Raw genomic sequence first — 16,726 nt, 5'->3', positions numbered from 1 at the left:
GTTTCTTGACTAATTTTTTCTTCTTTGGATTTCTTTTTACCTCTAGGTTTCTTGGGCTTTATCAGTTTCAGAAAGTTATAATATTCCTCATCGATATCTTGGTCCTGAGAAGTCTGCAGAAGCTCAAACTTATTCTTGAGTTCCAGTACATACTGCTTTTTCTCCTCTTCTGTTATTTCAAAGATCTTTGTATTATTTACTCCAGTCAGTTTTTTTCCTTTCTTTTCGTACATCTATATCAAGTGTGCATCTTACCACTCTGTGATCACTTCCAACATTTACCTTGTTCAGAACAGTAACATTATTCACGATATATCTTGAAACACCTTTTTCTTGAAAAAAGTGTTCATTACTGACAATTTGATATTATTATTTATAAAAAGAAGTAGCAATAAGTTGCTGCAGTGCTTCAGTCCAATTTTAACCTTGAATCATTTTCTACTGCCTCCTTCAATCCCCACCTTTTAATAAGAGAATAAAAAGTCTGTGCTGCCATGTTTTACTAAAATTAACCTTGATTTAGCATTATCCTTTATGCTATATATTTCTAAAATTTGACAGTGCAGATTTAACTTGCTATACTTAACATTTCTAGTTGCTTTATCATATGCTTTTGCAAGGTCAACAAATCTTAATTACAAGTACTTGTTATGTTCCCATTACTTTTCTGTAATTTGGAATTTCATATTGACATCTGTTTTGTCTAAAATATGACTATTCTTCCATATGGTAGTATTCAGCAGTACTTCTCACCTCTTATACAGATTTTACTTGACATACTGAGGAGTGAAAGTTCTGTAATTTCCACATTCAGCTTTATTTTCCATTTTATATATTGGTGTAAATTAATACTGTGAAGCTATCTTCTGTAATTTGGAAATTGACTAATGTTATATCACCATCGTGATACTACTTTCCTTCCTGCTTTCATTTTTAGATAAATTTTATCTACGCTTTCTATCTTGCTATACTTGATATTTTCAATAGCCTTTCTACCTCTATAAAGATAGTATCCAAAATTTCTTCCCTTTAAAATTTTGTTGTTCTTCTTCTACAGCGATGTCATCAGCACTTTTGTTTATGATCTCATTCAAGTATTTAATCTAAAATCCATACTTAAAATATCCTCCTCTTCTGTTTTAACTTTGCCCTTATTCTTTTTTTTTTTTTTTTTTTTTCTGTTCTTAGATTTTCAATTAAATGTCAAAATGTTTTGCACCTTCATGATATTTATTTTCCTTATTTTATCTGTCTCCAACTTCCTGGGTGACCATGGTATTTCCAATTTTTTGTCTCTGCAGATGTTCTTCCCACATATCTCTTTTACAGCTTCTAAAGTTTTTTTGAATTTTTGTCATTCTTTGTCTAAAATTGTATTAGCATCAAGAGTAACCTCAGGATTAGCATCATTTAACTTTTGAGCAAGAAGATTACTGTGTTTAATGGTTGTTATCAAATTAGAGAGCTTTTCAGTTGTTGCCCATTTTAAGTTTTTTTTTTTTTTTTGTCTCTTATTTTAGGCACTGATTATGGTAGAAACTCATTAATACAAAGTTCAAGGGACACCTAAATTTTTATGATTTTTAAATTGTCAGGTTTATAATAATGAGGTCCACAAAAAGTGTCAAAACTTTACCATTTCTTTTCTTTTCTTTTCTTTCTTTCTTTCTTTCATTTTTTTTTTTTTTTTTTTTTTTTGGTACATAACAATTATAAGAAACAATAATAATAAAAATAAATAAAACAAACTAAGAATGAAAATATAAAAAAATAATAAGTACAGAAACCTTGTGTATCAATAATAAGAATAATACACATTTTGTTTAGATTTTTTTTTATTTGTTTAAGAGAAAAGAAACAACATAATTGAAATGAAAATATAGTATATATGTAATTAGTATCACAAACTATAAAAAGAGTTACAATCTTAATATTAAAGGAAACATACAAACCAATTAGCTGTAATAAATTAATATAATTTAAAGAAAGAAACCAATTTTATTTGCACAGATTTTATCTTGCATTCTTAATTACAGCACAGACATAAAATGCAATAGTTGTTTCATTATCAACATTTCTGTAGCCCAAACACACTCTATTATGTTCAACATATTTTGGGCATCTTTTTTAGAAAGCAACATGTATGCCTCTTCACTTTCACTTTAATCACTGCTAACCAAAACACTGCATTGTTTTGCTTGGTGCTCAACAGCTGTTCTGGTACTGGCATTGCTGTGGTAGCAACTTCATCATCCACCTTAACAAACTTCTCAAATTCCCCAACAAAATCCATATGCTCTTTCAGCTTCCCCAATTCCTAAACATTTGCTATCACATTTGTTTGCTGGATCATGTTTTTCAATGATATTCTCTCCAAAGTCACTCTTTCTGAAGCAGTTGATTATTACACTTGATGTGCTGTCCCAAGCAATAGCAGTGTTCCAGATAACATCCAAGACACTCCACTTTGGCTGAAAGTTGTTCTCTCCTCCTTTGTTGTGAATCAAATATCTTATCAGGTGGGTCTGTAAGGTACTTGATGGAGATAATAAATAATACTTTGATCCATTGGCTGCATAAAACTAGTGGTATTTGGAGATAGAAACAACATCCTTATATTCATTGACTTAAGTGTCAGCAGAATATGCTTTGCAGTGATCTAGATGTATAAATAAGTTCCTTTTTTGTGAAGCCATTGTTTTGTCAACTCTCAAATTGCACAAATGTTAGTTAGCTTCTTTGAAACACCTTGGCTTGGAAAATTTCTCAATCACAAGTGGGCACAGTTTTCTACCACCACTGCATTGTAGCATAGCAGAATAGTTATTATTTGTTTACTTAATTTTCGACCTTTACAAGACTTCCTGAAAAGCAAATGTTTTGTTTGGCAGCATATTATAATATGTACTTGTCTTGTTTTGTCTTGTCAATGTGAAAAATATTCCTTTGCTTCATATTTTTCAAGAATGAACCATACAGAACGTAATCAGTTTATAGCCTTTTCTTTGTCAGCTGATCCAGACTTTGTACAAAATTTCAGAAAACTAAGTTATTCCTGTTTTTAAATCTTTGGAGCCAGCCACTTCTACATTTGAAATCACTATTTCCATATTGTTGAGTGAGGTAGTTAGCCTGTTCTTGCAAAATTTGTCCTGATATTGGTAAGTTTAATGCATGCATTTGTTGGTACCACTTGAAAAGTTTTATTTCAAGTTCCTCATGTCTTGCACCACAAATTCATTTCCTGTTTTATATTGTTGCTGCAGTGTCATGCACTCCTGGTTTTTTTTATATTGTTGACAAAATAAGTAAAGGGATGTGTTCTTTTGCAATGTCTATTTTACTTCATCATATCAGCCTCTTGTATAATTTTCAGTTTACTTTTTGGACTTAATTTTTTTTTCCCCATTTAGGTTTTGTTGCCATAACTGCTAGATGAGGTTTAATATAAACAAACTTTAAATAAATTAATTTAACGATGCAAATTCCAAAAAGGCATCAGCTTGAGACCTTTAAAAACAGCACAACAACAAGATTATAATAAAATACTATTTTATCCTAGTGATGCTTTCATGTTGTAGCTGTCGCAGACTGGCTTTGTTTATATAAAAGTAAATTCTAACAGGACATTGCTATCTTTCGAAAAATGCGGAACCAGGTGGTTGCACACAATGCTGGAGTGTGGCAATAATAGGGCAACTGTGCAGCTTTATATTAACCAGGCAAAATATCTGTTTTGATTCCTCCTCTGCTTGCACTCAGTGCCCCTCTAATTGCTTATGTAGATGATTTAAACATTTGGTACATATTCACAGTGATGAAGATACGATTAACATGGATAACTGGGTTTGTACTCAAGGCTAATGCTGATAAATCCACTCATGTGTATTATGAAAAAAAAAATCCATCCTTTCTCTTTTCTGTGGTTGATAGTTATCCTGTCTCATTTGTGTCAGTTCACAAAATCTTGGCTTATTGATTGATCTAAATTTCAGTTTGGGTTTCACCTACAAAAGCTTAGAACAGAGCTGTCTCACTAAGTTGGAACTCATTAAACAGAACTTAGTCTATGTCTCTGAAGCTCCTGTAATAAAAAAATACACATGATCTTGCTCTTCTCTTTAATACTATATACCTCTGAAGTTTTGTCCACCTGTGCCAATTCACATTTTAAGGTGATTTGGTTTGTAGAATATCAAATGGACAAACTTGAAATATGGATTTTGTTACACAATATCGACCACCAATCTGAATTTTCCCTTGATTGATAAATTAATTAATGTAAAATTTGTATCTTTCTTCTTATTATATCTTCATAAATGGTGTGTCCCTCCCTTTAGTCAGGAATGGCCTGACATTTCCTTCCTAGGAAAAATCCTAAATTGGTTTTGCTAGTAAATTATATTAATTTTATTGATAGAATGTTTCCTGATCCTTTCCTGCTGTTAATTAATTAATTTCAGATAGTTCACCGTTTTCTAAGTGAGTCAACCTATAAAAATGTAATTAAGGTTATTGTGTATGTTTCCTAACCTCCTTATGGACATATAAAGTGTACCAACTTTGTTATGTTACTGCTCTCCTTTTTTTGTACAGTTCTATGTTAATATGAATGAAGTATGTTTCCTCTATTTAGTTAATATGTATTAACCAAATTTTGTAAGAAACAAATGTTTACTTAGAAAATCATATTCCTGCAAGGGAACGAAATGTGTTTCATATAAATGAAAATTTTGTATAAACTTAGTTTGTATTAACAAGATTTTACTGTATTATTTTAAATTTCTCCACATAGTGTGATTTCACTTCCATTCTCAAATCTTCTGTGTATACTTGTATTTTTAACTAGTTGTTTAAGTTTCTTTCTGTAACGATATAATCAGTAATACTTTGTTCTTTCTGTTGTACCCCCACACTTAAACTAGCATTAGCAGAGGCATATGATGCAAAAAAGCAAGCTTATACAGCATTAGCCAAAAAAAAAAAAAAAAAGGACTTCCCATTTCATTCATCATCCATTCACTCCAAAAGTTTGTCCTTTTGGAGTGGATTTGTTTGTCCCAAAAGCTTCTTCCTTGAATTTATTTAAGCTATCAACTTCCACAATGACAGATGGAAGTTTGTTCCAGCAATCAACTACTTGCTGGCTAAAGGCAAAATTCTGCACATCTATTCTACAAATGTCTTTTCTCAATTTGAGTTTATGCCCCCTTAAGTTTGTAATCTGAGGAAGAGGGAAAATCCCACCAGCATTGAGTCTGCTCAAACCATTCAAGGCCTCATACACCTCAATCAGATCACTTCACAGGTGCCCTTCACTAGTCTCCAGATGCTGCAATTTGCAGAACTTAAGCCTTTCTTTGTAAGAGCACCCTTTGTTCCCCTCACCAGTCTTGTTGCCTTTTTCTGTACTTGTTCTAGCAACTCTACATCCTTCCTAAAACGAGGCCTCCAGACCTGTATACAGTACTCAAGGTGTGGCCTGATCATTGCCTTATACAGAGGGATAATCACCTCCTTATCCCTGCTAGCAAAATTCCTGCACATCATTGACAAGACCCCATGACCTGCTCTGGTAGCCTGTCTGCACTGCTCAGAAAACTTCATATCTGATTGCACAATTACCCCCAGAACTTGTACCTTTGTGCTGAAATACTGTTTGCAATTAACAGTTTATGTATGGAAAAAAATTCTAATAGCCTTTTACCAACTCCGCCAGGATGGTTAATGTCACCCTGCCAGTCCCAAGCCTGGATAAAGGAGGAGGGTTATGCTATGGTCTAGCAAGCCATTCATGTAAAAAGAAAATTGCTATGGAACCAAGACAAGCTTAGAAGGATACATGAGGCTGTGTGAGAGGGAGAGGTAGCAGGAATGCAGATATGAGCTTATTGACCAAAGTTGCAAGAATGTTAATGGAAAGTGAAACCTTTTTCTGAATGCCAAACAGATTAATGTTGGAGGCTGAATGTAAGGTCATGTTACTGGACAGGGAAATTGTAGATGTTAGAAATAAATTACACAAATGGACAGGACAGGGGAAATAGAAAACCAGGAAAAAAGAGTCTTGTACTCAGGATGAAAGATAATAAGTATCAAGGAGGGGTTACATTAAATATTATAGCAAAACAATCTCTTATCGAATGAGAACCGATAAATGAAAGATTGTTAAAGACCAGATTTAAGATAATCATATAATTGCCACTATAATAGTAACTTATTCACCTACAAATGATGGTTATATAATTTATACTAAACAAAATACCAAAACATGATCCCACAATGATAATGAGAGCTCCAAATGCTAAGGTCAGAAATAACAATTCAGGCCTAGAAAGAAGAACTGGAGAATAAAAATTAAAATAAATTAATAGTTTTGTGCATTAAATAACTTAGTGGAAAAGGATTGGGCAAATCGTATAGACAGTACAATATTACATATGATTAGGAAAGGAATAAAAAATAAAAATACAAACAGATCTTTATGCATCAAGAAATTTCTGAAGTGATTAAGAATTTAATATTAAACAGAATTCAAATGAATTTAGAAAATATACTTTGTTAACAGCAAGCAGATTTTCAAAAAGGAAGTTAATGCATAGACAAAATTTACATATTAAGAGATATAATAGCATAATGTGAAGAAAGGCAATCACCTATCCAGACAATATTTATCAATTTCAAAAAGGCTTTTGACAGCATAAATAGAGAAGCAGTGTGGAATATTTTAAAACAATAATACCAAAAAAAAAAAAAAAAATTGAATAAAAAATAATTAAATGATTGAATAATTGAATGAGCTTAATGAGAATAACTGTTATATCACAACTTTGCAGCAGCAGGTAGAGGAAGATAAATACAGAATGGCTTACCATATCAACAGGGAATCAAGCGAGACTTTGCACTCTTACATTACCCAACATTATATAATATAATATAAAAGTGACCAGATTCTCGGTATTCCAATGCAGGACATTGATTTTACCCCCCCCCCATATATTTTTATTTCATAGAAATACCTATATTATATAGGTATTTCTGTGAAATAATAATAAAAATACATATTTTAACAATAAAAACAACAGAAATTAAATATATTTTACTGTGGAGTGAAATTTTCTTAATAATTCAAACAACTTAAATCTGGGACTGTCCCACATAATCCGGGATGTCTGGTCGCTGTAGTATAATATAATGTTGAGTAATGTAAAAGAAAAGCAAATACAGAAACTGTAAGACTCAGTTGGACAGAAAATAAAAAAAAATTAAGAGACCTAGAATATGTCAATGACATTGTACTCCTCACTTAATCACCAGTAGACATTCAAACAAAACTTACTAAAATAAAAGAAAATATAAAGAAAGTAAGTCTTCAAATAAATCCAAACAAAACTAAAATAATGGAAAATAATATAAATGGTTCTAGAGAGCTATATATAAAATGGAGATTGTATAGAGGGAATTGAGAGTTTGTATGTTTAGGCAGTAAGTAAAGTATAATAGATTCAAAAATAATAGAAGAAAAAGAATAGCTGGAATTTTTAGCAGATTCAACAAAATTTGGAAAACAGCAAATGCATGTAAAAATTAAAATAAAATGTTTAATACTTTAGTCAGAACAATGCTTACCTATGTGGCAGAAACATGGCTGATGAGCATAACAAGAGAAGACAGATTAGATTGGTGGAAGAATAGAATTTTATCCTTAATATACTGGACAGAAAAAAAGAACAAAGAAAGAAATAAGATGGGATTTGGTTGTGATTTGTCTTAAAGAAGGCATATAGGCAGCAATGTAAGAATAGCAGTAAACTGGGATGCTGTAATGGGAGAAAAAAAAGTTGATCAAAGACAATCTGGTAGAAAATGATTGAAAAGGAGAGTAATCATGGGAGAATCTTAAACTGGCAGTGGACAAATAGAGATGGAAATGGCTTGTCAAGGCCTTAGGTGACAATTAGGCACAACAGGGGATAAGTAAGTGAGCAAGCCTTTTGTGTTATGTTTCTAAGGTATTAAAGAACTCCTTTTTGTTTTTGATCCTTCAACTTCTTGGGCAAATTTTTTCCAAATTTCCAAACTTTTTATTCTATACAGTTATTTGTTAAATTAATGGGTTTCTATGAGCTTTGAAGGGTTGAAAAGTGTTGAATTATCTCATTATAACTTAACAGTGGCCAGAATTTTTTTCTGCCTTATTTCTTCTTTTACTCCTCTAGTAACTAATATATGTGTATGTGTTTATTTACTTTTTTCGGATAGTTTATATTCTCTGTTTTTCTGCTAGGGTTCTGTTAACCTAGATTACTTGTTCTAGTCTTATTGCTCTGCCCTGTCTCTTGGGAAAGACAGGACATTTCCCTTAAATGTACATCCCCCAGCATTTGTTGAAGTAATCCTTTTTAGAGTGTATGAGGTTGAGTGGTACTAAATCTGTTAAGCAATGTGCTTACTCATCCTTTCTGAAATGTTTTCTTTTAATTTATGCAGATTGCATAGAGAAATTAACTTAAGGAAACTGCCACAGTATATTCTGAAGTTTTACTCAGTTACATAAACTTAATATTTTTTTGCTATTGAATTTAAAGTGTATTACATGGTGTTTATAGAAAGCTGATAATTTGTTTATAATTACTAGGCATTTTTAGATGCTGTTGTTAACCTCCAGTTTTCTATGGTCGAAACATTTTGGCAGACCTTTTGGAGAACATATAATCATGGACAAAAGTAAGTGTGCAATTATATAAAATTATGTACAATTATTGTACACATTGTTATATACAATAGGATAATTAGAATCTATTTTATGATTCTCTGGGTGCATAGAGATGACGGAGCTTAAAATTTTTCTTAATTCATATGAATTTATGAGCTATTTTTCTGTTATGAATATGATAATTTATTTTTAGAATACCCACATTGAGAAATATTCATTAATTGCTCTGCCATAATTGTTCAAATCTGAAATAACAGGATAAAATTTAGAAAAAAATTGAAATCTGTAAATTCATCGAGAAAAATAAGCTTTGAATACGAAATCCCCTACTAATCAGAAGAATTCAGGCAGGACAACTAATTCTTATCAGTGAGGAATGGTTGAGTCATTAATTGTTTCTTTGTGTTTGAAGAATGTTTAACTTGAATAAAGCATTTTATGTGCCCAATTCAAATGGTCCATTAGTTTTTGGAAAAACAAAACATAGACATTCAGTGGAAATGTAACTTATATGCTTGCTCAAGTTAGTATTCTTTGATATTTTGAAAAATATGTGAATTTTTGTTTAAATTCCAAGATGTATACTCCTATGATCATGAGATCAGAGGAGTATACAAGAGAGTGATGAGAATAATATTGTATTTCATGATATCACACAGATTTGAACACATGATGTATTCTGTATGGTACCGTAAAGTACATACTGTGTAACTACTTTTATGATGACTGCAATCATACTTTTATGCAGACTGTGGTCATGCCTGTAAGACCTAATGATGTTAAATCTATTACTTCCCTTTTGGTAATTCATGTTTCTTACAAAGTTAAACAAGAATGTGATTAGTCATAGGGAACTCTGCTTTCAAAATTACAAACCGTTAAAGAAAGAAAGAAGAAAAGGTTGTTCTTTTGAATATAGTGTGTGAGTTACCTTTGAAAATGGTAAGAATGCAGAGATAACACAAATTTTATTATTTTAAAGTTTATGATTTTTCATTGACAAGTTTTGAGTTGTTTTCAGTCTCATAGAAGGACAACTAGATGAAGTAATAGATGTTTTTCACTCTGTAAGTTCTGCACATTACATTATGAATGCCTTCCAGGAAAATATCAAATGGGAAGAAAAAATTTATGTATAATAGTCTGGTGGATAAAAGGATAATCCTGTAGGATTTCAGGGGTATTTCAATGCAGTAATTGAAATGAAATCAAAATTTGTATGTGTTACCCGCATTTGATTTTGGCCACGCATAGATTGTTCTGCTCTCACTGAAGAGCAGGGGCTAAGTATTGACCTGTCTTGAGCTTATATTCAATGAGACAAATATCATTAGTTAAAATATCATTAGACAAATATCATTAGTGACTGAATCATTACTGTGGATAATATATACTAAAATTCAGTTATAATTGACTTCACGGGGTGCATAAATCATTTCACTATTGAAATTTAATTTTAATGAATGTTATTAGAAATAGATAAAAGACATTACACTGCTCTGCATGGTTTTCAATGTTTGTAAACTAATAGCTGTTTTTAACTTAGCTATCATATACCATTTTTTCACAAATCACTTAAGTTGATGTCATGAGTTTATTATTGAATGTATTAAGTTAGGAATAAATGCTGGGAATTTTAAAGCAAATCTTCACATACTGGCAATACTGCCTGCAGTAATTTGCTTTTGACCTTGAGAGCTCTATGCAGCAATCTTTATCAGTGTGAGCTCAGTTTATTTTTGAGATTATTGTCAAACTTATGGTGAAAAGTGAGTAAAATCTCTTCAAGTAAGTGTTTGAGCAGTCCAAACTTATTTTGTTATATTTGTGGAAGTTACGTAGGCCTCAAGCAAAGACAAGATATTACAGAAATGTGCATTGTACTTATTTTCAAGTGAAACTTGGTGACCAAAATAAACAATGGGCCCCACATAAAGTTTGCCGAACCTCTGTTGAAGCATTGAGATTGTGGGAAAATGATAAAAAGAAGACCTTGCCATTTGCAATAGTGAATGCTAAAAGTGAAACTTTTGAGAATGAAACTGAAGTCTACACACCTGGAGATATTGAGTTCAGCCCTCAACTGTTTTCATAGCATGAACTCAGCAATATGGTAGATTACCAAAAGAATCTGCAGAACTCTTTGGTCCTAGACTTGAAGTCAGAAAATCTTCTGGCAAATGGAACATTTTTCTCATAGTACTGACACAATGAGAACTAGTCCCCTACTTCCCTTAGGATGATTCTGTGGTTTTTTGCAGCAATATAAATGAACTATTAAGTCATTTATATTGCTATATATAAGGAGGTGATTATCCCCTTGTATAAGGCAATGATCAGGCCACACCTTGAGTATCATATACAGGTCTGAAGGCCCCATTTTAAGAAGGATGTAGAGCTGTTGGAACGAGTACAGAGAAGGGCAACAAGGGAAACAAACTTCTGTACGAAGGTTGCTCTTACAAAGAAAAGCTTAAGTTTTGCAGAGACTACGCACCTGCGAGGTGATCTGATTTGAGGTGTATAAAGCCTTTAATGGTTTGAGCATGCTCAATGCTGATGGGATTCTTCCTCTTGCTCAGAATAATCATCTGAGAGGGCATAAATTCCAATTGAGGAAAGACAGTTGTAGGATAGATGTGTGGAAGTTTGCCTTTAGCCAGCAGGTAGTTGATTGGTGGAACAGACTTCCATCTTTTGTTGTGGAAGTTGATAGCCTAAATAAATTTAATGCTGAGTTGGACAGGTATTTAGAACGAACAGAAGGGTGAAATCGGAGCATTTTTTTTTTTTTTTGGCTGATGCTGCATAAGCTTGCTTTCTTGCATTGTATGCCTCTGCTATGCTAATGCTGTTTAGGAATTAATTACAATCCGACTTTTTATTGATTAATCAAAGAGGAGGCTCAAAGGTGTGTTAATCCACGATGGATCTAAATATGGGTCAATTCTAGAAGCTCACTCTATTCATTTCACCGAGACATTGAAGACATGGAGATAAGGCACCAGTGGAGAATGTCAACATGATGGCTGACTGTTATTGCTAGATGAAAATTTTACCCATCGTGGATTAGTTTTTAAAATGTGAGGTAAGTATTTAGTGGACTTTTTACCATGCTGCCCTTTCTAATAGTGTTTTCAACGTGCCTTTAATTATAAAAATCTGCTAAAAGTAGTATTTTGTTAGTATTTTGTTTCAGTGCACAAATTCTGCCAAAATTAATAAAAATTTCTGAAAAATTAAATTTTTTTTTTACGATTTTTGAAGAAACCTGACATTGATGGAAACAATTAGAAGTCATTTTGAAATCAGCATTAGAAAATGATTTGGAAACACCCTTCTCTGAGAAAAATATCAGTGAATTTTTTTTGAAAATGAAGAGTAGTGTTTTTTGTTGATATAAATTCTGCTGCACTTTTCTGATATATAGGAATAGTAATTTCCCATTTATTGTACTCAGATATTGACTTTAAAATTAGTAATAAATAAATAAGATGATTAAATAAGTATACTGCAGGGGTAAAAATGAACAACCTAAAACTTATTGTTACTTTCCACATATTAATACATAATTTTTTTTTAATTTTTAATTTTTAACTTTTTTTCCTTTGTTAATACAAAAATTCAGGTTTGGTGTAGTGGAAAAATGTGTGGATACAGATTGCACTAAGTCGAATTTAATTCTAAATCTGACACTGAATCCCTTACAGGAATATTTCTATGTCAGAAATAATAAAAACATGAGGCCTCTTTTGTTATGATCTTATATCTGTTTGTTCTACATTTTTTTAACCTGATTTTTTTTTTTTTTCCTTCTTTGATCCTCTTTGTGAAATTGCTTCAGAGAGAGAGAGCGTAATCTTTCAAATATGTGTGAAGAAAATTTTATAGGACATGCTATCCACATTCTTTCTTTGAGTGAATGCTCCTGTATCCATATTTACATGCACTAACAGTGGCATTCATAAATTTGCAAGAAACTTTTTTCTGCCATTCTGCTTAGAATGAAATACGTAGGTTGAACTTGAAAATAATTCATTCTAATGAATTTTTGTCAAAACAAGATTTTCAAAATGCACATAACAAATTTTGTTCGAATGATACTGACAAAGCACTAATAATTAATGAAAGTTAGCCCAGACCTAGAAATATTTTCATTAAAATGGTATTTATAGTAACAGGATTTTACAATTATTTTTCTCTAAGTTGAATGTAAGCCAAAGTCATAAGGTTAAATACCCAGCCCTGCCTTCAGTGAAAGCAGAATGTCTTGCTTTGACTGAAATCAAATGCAGGTAATGCATCCAAATTTTGATTATAAATGATAATTTTGTTTTCACACAAACTTTTTTCAAGTCATAAAAGTTTAACAGTTCCTCATGACAGTGTTTAATGTGTTCATGTTGAAAACTGATGATTATTTTATTTTAAACATGATTACATACCGTGTTTTGTTTAGAAGCAGTATAATTTATTGGTTTTTTTATTTTATTTTTTTTATTATTTCTTCTCTTTTCTATTTCTATAGTGAGCATGAAAAGTTGCTTAGCAAGTCCAAATTGTACCTGCTGTGCAGGCATGAACCAATTTTACAATTTGTACGTAAAGCTGATTATCAATTTTATCAGAATCTAGTTGATGTCCTTATTCCAGATGTCCTTAGGCCGATCCCAAGTAAGTCATATGTATATTAAATCATTTAATATACTGTTCTAAATTTGTGTTAACTTCTCATCCTGAAACATTTTTCAAAAGAAATTATGATTATAGAATTAGTCTGAAACAGCAAATTGCTAATTTGAATTTATTTACATAAGTAGCCCCCTTGTCCAGTGTGAGAGTGGCAATCTGTTGGTTAATTGAAAAAGTCAATTAAAGCAGAGAATCATGAAAATGTACACATTTTTTATTTTATATAATTTTTTCACTTAAAACATATACTTGTACATTCATTATATAAAGTCTTTAATTTTCATTTATTTGGATGATGAAATGTGATGTCATGCAGCATATTCCCTCTGCTTTTTTTTTTTTATAAACATTACATCATGGACTGTTGAATCAGCATTTGTTCACCTTAATGTAAATCTCTATCTAGGGTGTTTTTGGCAGCTGTATGAAAAAATTTTAATTCTGGATTTGAGTTGATTGCTTCTTCTTCGTATTTAGATCATCTGTTTCTGTCACACTATGTGATTTTTCATTGTCCATAATTTCGTTTTCCAACAAGCAATTTTTGGAATATGTTCTAAAGCAGAAAATCCAGTGAGTCAGTTAAGTGAGTGTTGGTTAAGAAGGTTTTTACTCTATTTTCTCACCATGAAGTATAATTTTGTTTTTTTGGTAATAAATTATAGTGATTGCATGTTTTGTATTCTACTATATTATTTTCATTGGGAAGTACAGTTTGTTTAACAACTTGCTTATTTAAGTAATTATGAATATTTTATAGGCTAGACAAATCTGTGACAGGATTAAAAAATAAAAATTCATGCGAACATATACTAAGAGCAAAAATAAAATAATAATTTGCTGAAAGTTTATGATAGTGGCAGTGCTGGAACCTGATAGGTTCTGCAGTGTAGTTGTTTATAGCTTGGACACTTGTGAATATTCCTCTCTGACTTTTCAGGTTAGCTTTAAGGGGGGAAAAAGAAAAGAAAAGCTAGAGGTGTGTTCCCCCACCTCACCATTGTGAACTCACCATTAGCCTTAATAAGGTTCCCTATGGAATTACTCTCATCTGATTTGAATAACTCCATCTCATTCCTTAAATAATTTTGTCACAAGGATTTCTAATCTTTTTTTAAACTTGAATGCCCTCATTTATATATATATATTTAAAAAAATTATTAATTATTACTGCCCCTCATCATACCACTGTGCTGTGCTGTATACTGCATAACAGGCAATGTTTCAAAAATAGCGTCACCTGTTAGGGTTAAATTTGAAAGTATCAGCAATTTTGCCCAGACAAGATAGGAGGCAGCATATAATGAGAACGTTGTCAATGTATTTGCAATTGGAGATTGTGCAAGGCTCATGGGGTAGAATTTTTCACAGCATAGTCTGTGCTTGTTAATAGAAGTGACTGTTTCTACAGGGATGGGATACACTTAAATAGAAAAGTTACAAGAAAATTTGCCGATGCTATCAAGGCAGTGTTAGGCGGGTCGGAAAACTGCTAGCTTGGGGGATGGATACACAGTCTAATAGATTAACAATAGCCAGGTATAGATGAAAATTATTCTTGCACTGCTTGCAGCACCCTGGAAAGTAGGGTGCTGGGAACTTCATTGCCTGCTGTGAGTAACCATGGAATAAGTAAATACATGGGCTGTGTTATAATAAATAAGAGGAAGGCCAGGTGCATGTATGCCAATGCTGGGAGCATAGTAGTTAAATTTGATAAATTTGAAGTGCTGGTCAAGTCATGAAATGCAGACATTGTTGGGATATCAGAGATATGGTGTCACTCAGATATAAGAGATGCAAAATTGAATATGCGGAGTACATCGTACAGAAATGAGACAGGATGGAGAGGATTATGCTCTTAGTTAAGGATCACATAAAATCTAAGGCAGTGCATCCAGTTTACACGGGTGGCCAATGCAATGTTAAGTCAGTTTGGTGTGACATAATCACTAGGAAAGCAAAAGTGAGAGTAGGTGAGTGTTATAGGCCTAATGACTCTGGTGAGTACAACAAACAGCTGCACAGAGAAATAGAGTGGGCCAGTAAATAGTGTGTGTATTGTTTTTCTTTCTTTCTTTTCTTCTTCTTTTTCTTTTTTTTTTTACTATTGCTATATATAATATACAGGGTGTCTCAAAAATATTGGTACAAACGTTTAGGGGAGGTAGGTAACATCTAAAGGAATGCAAATCGCATAGGAACCCATAACCGGAAATGTCACGGGAAAGTAGCAGCAGAGGCACAAGAAGCAGAAATGACATAAGACAGTAATTAGTGGCAAACATTTATTTGACATAATATTAACAATGGAGTGTGAGATGGGTGTATTTCATGATGTTACAACAGATGCTCGAAGGTTCCACCATGAGACGTGATGCATGCGTGACACTGACGCAGCATGGATTGGCGGACATGGTCGAACATGCCTGGAGTTTCTTTGACAGCAGCAGCAGCGCAGACGAGTCTCGCCACGAGATCCATTTCCGTCTCCACAGGTGATTCATACATGATAGATTTGAGGGCCCCCCACAGAAAGAAATCATGGCTTGATAAATCAGGTGAGCATGGGGGCCAGGCAACGGGTCCACCACAGCCAATCCATCGATGCCCAAAACGCCTGTTCAAATGGTCACGAACACACCTTCCATAACGGGCAGGCGCCCCGTCATGTTGAAACCAAATGTTGCATCTCACATTTGCTGAAACATCGTCAAGTAACCCTGGTAGAACTTGTTCAAGAAAGATCCGATATTTAGTGGAGTTCATGCGGGGTAACATGTATGGGCCGACTATGTTTAGTCTCTAGCGCAAAGTTTCCGGCATCCCCCTCCCCCCATACTTCTCCTTCAATCCATGCTTTTTTAACCCAAGCACGGTACTAAGTACTATAGGTTCTAATACCTCTCGTGTTTGGGGTTCACATAAAAAAAAAAAAAAAAAAAAAAAAAGCAGTCATCGACCATACCTGCCCACACATTTATTGCGAAGCGATGTTGTGCCACATGGGGGCGCACACCGTGTGGGTTGTCGTGAGCCCACACATGAGCATTGTGCTGATTGAATAAGCCTTCTCGAGTGAAATAAGAAACATAGGCTGGAAAATTCAAGTCTTGGACGCTTTCTTGGAGAAACCACTGGGCAAAAGCCACACGTGCAGGATGATCTTGGGGGAACAGTAACTGAACCCTTTGGAGATGAAAGGGGTGTAAGGAATTGTCGTGCCAGACACGCTGTACACTGCAACGAGACACTCCTAAGGCAGAGGCAACGGCACGTGTGCTGGTAGTAGGATTATTCTGGACGGCATTCAACACA

At 33.1% G+C, this 16,726-nt stretch overlaps 1 protein-coding gene across 5 annotated transcripts in view; it reads left to right on the top strand.

Annotated features, from left to right (window-relative positions):
* LOC150086088 (DNA-binding protein RFX2-like) overlaps positions 1-16,726 on the top strand; it is a 483,547-nt gene that overhangs the window by 400,167 nt on the left and 66,654 nt on the right. For all 5 annotated transcript variants that reach the window (XM_090374368.1, XM_090374370.1, XM_090374371.1 and 2 more), the window contains 2 exons: positions 8,639-8,727; positions 13,245-13,390. In XM_090374368.1, the coding sequence (XP_090230494.1) occupies positions 8,639-8,727; positions 13,245-13,390 (235 nt within the window). The remainder of the gene's footprint in view (positions 1-8,638; positions 8,728-13,244; positions 13,391-16,726) is intronic.

Source organism: Mastigoproctus giganteus, chromosome 5 (genome assembly GCF_048544385.1).
Source record: "Mastigoproctus giganteus isolate SK-2022 chromosome 5, ASM4854438v1, whole genome shotgun sequence".
In the NCBI taxonomy this organism is placed as follows: Eukaryota; Metazoa; Arthropoda; class Arachnida; order Uropygi; family Thelyphonidae; genus Mastigoproctus; species Mastigoproctus giganteus.
Note: the sequence above shows the minus strand (reverse complement) of the source record. Positions and strands in the feature narration are given on the sequence as shown.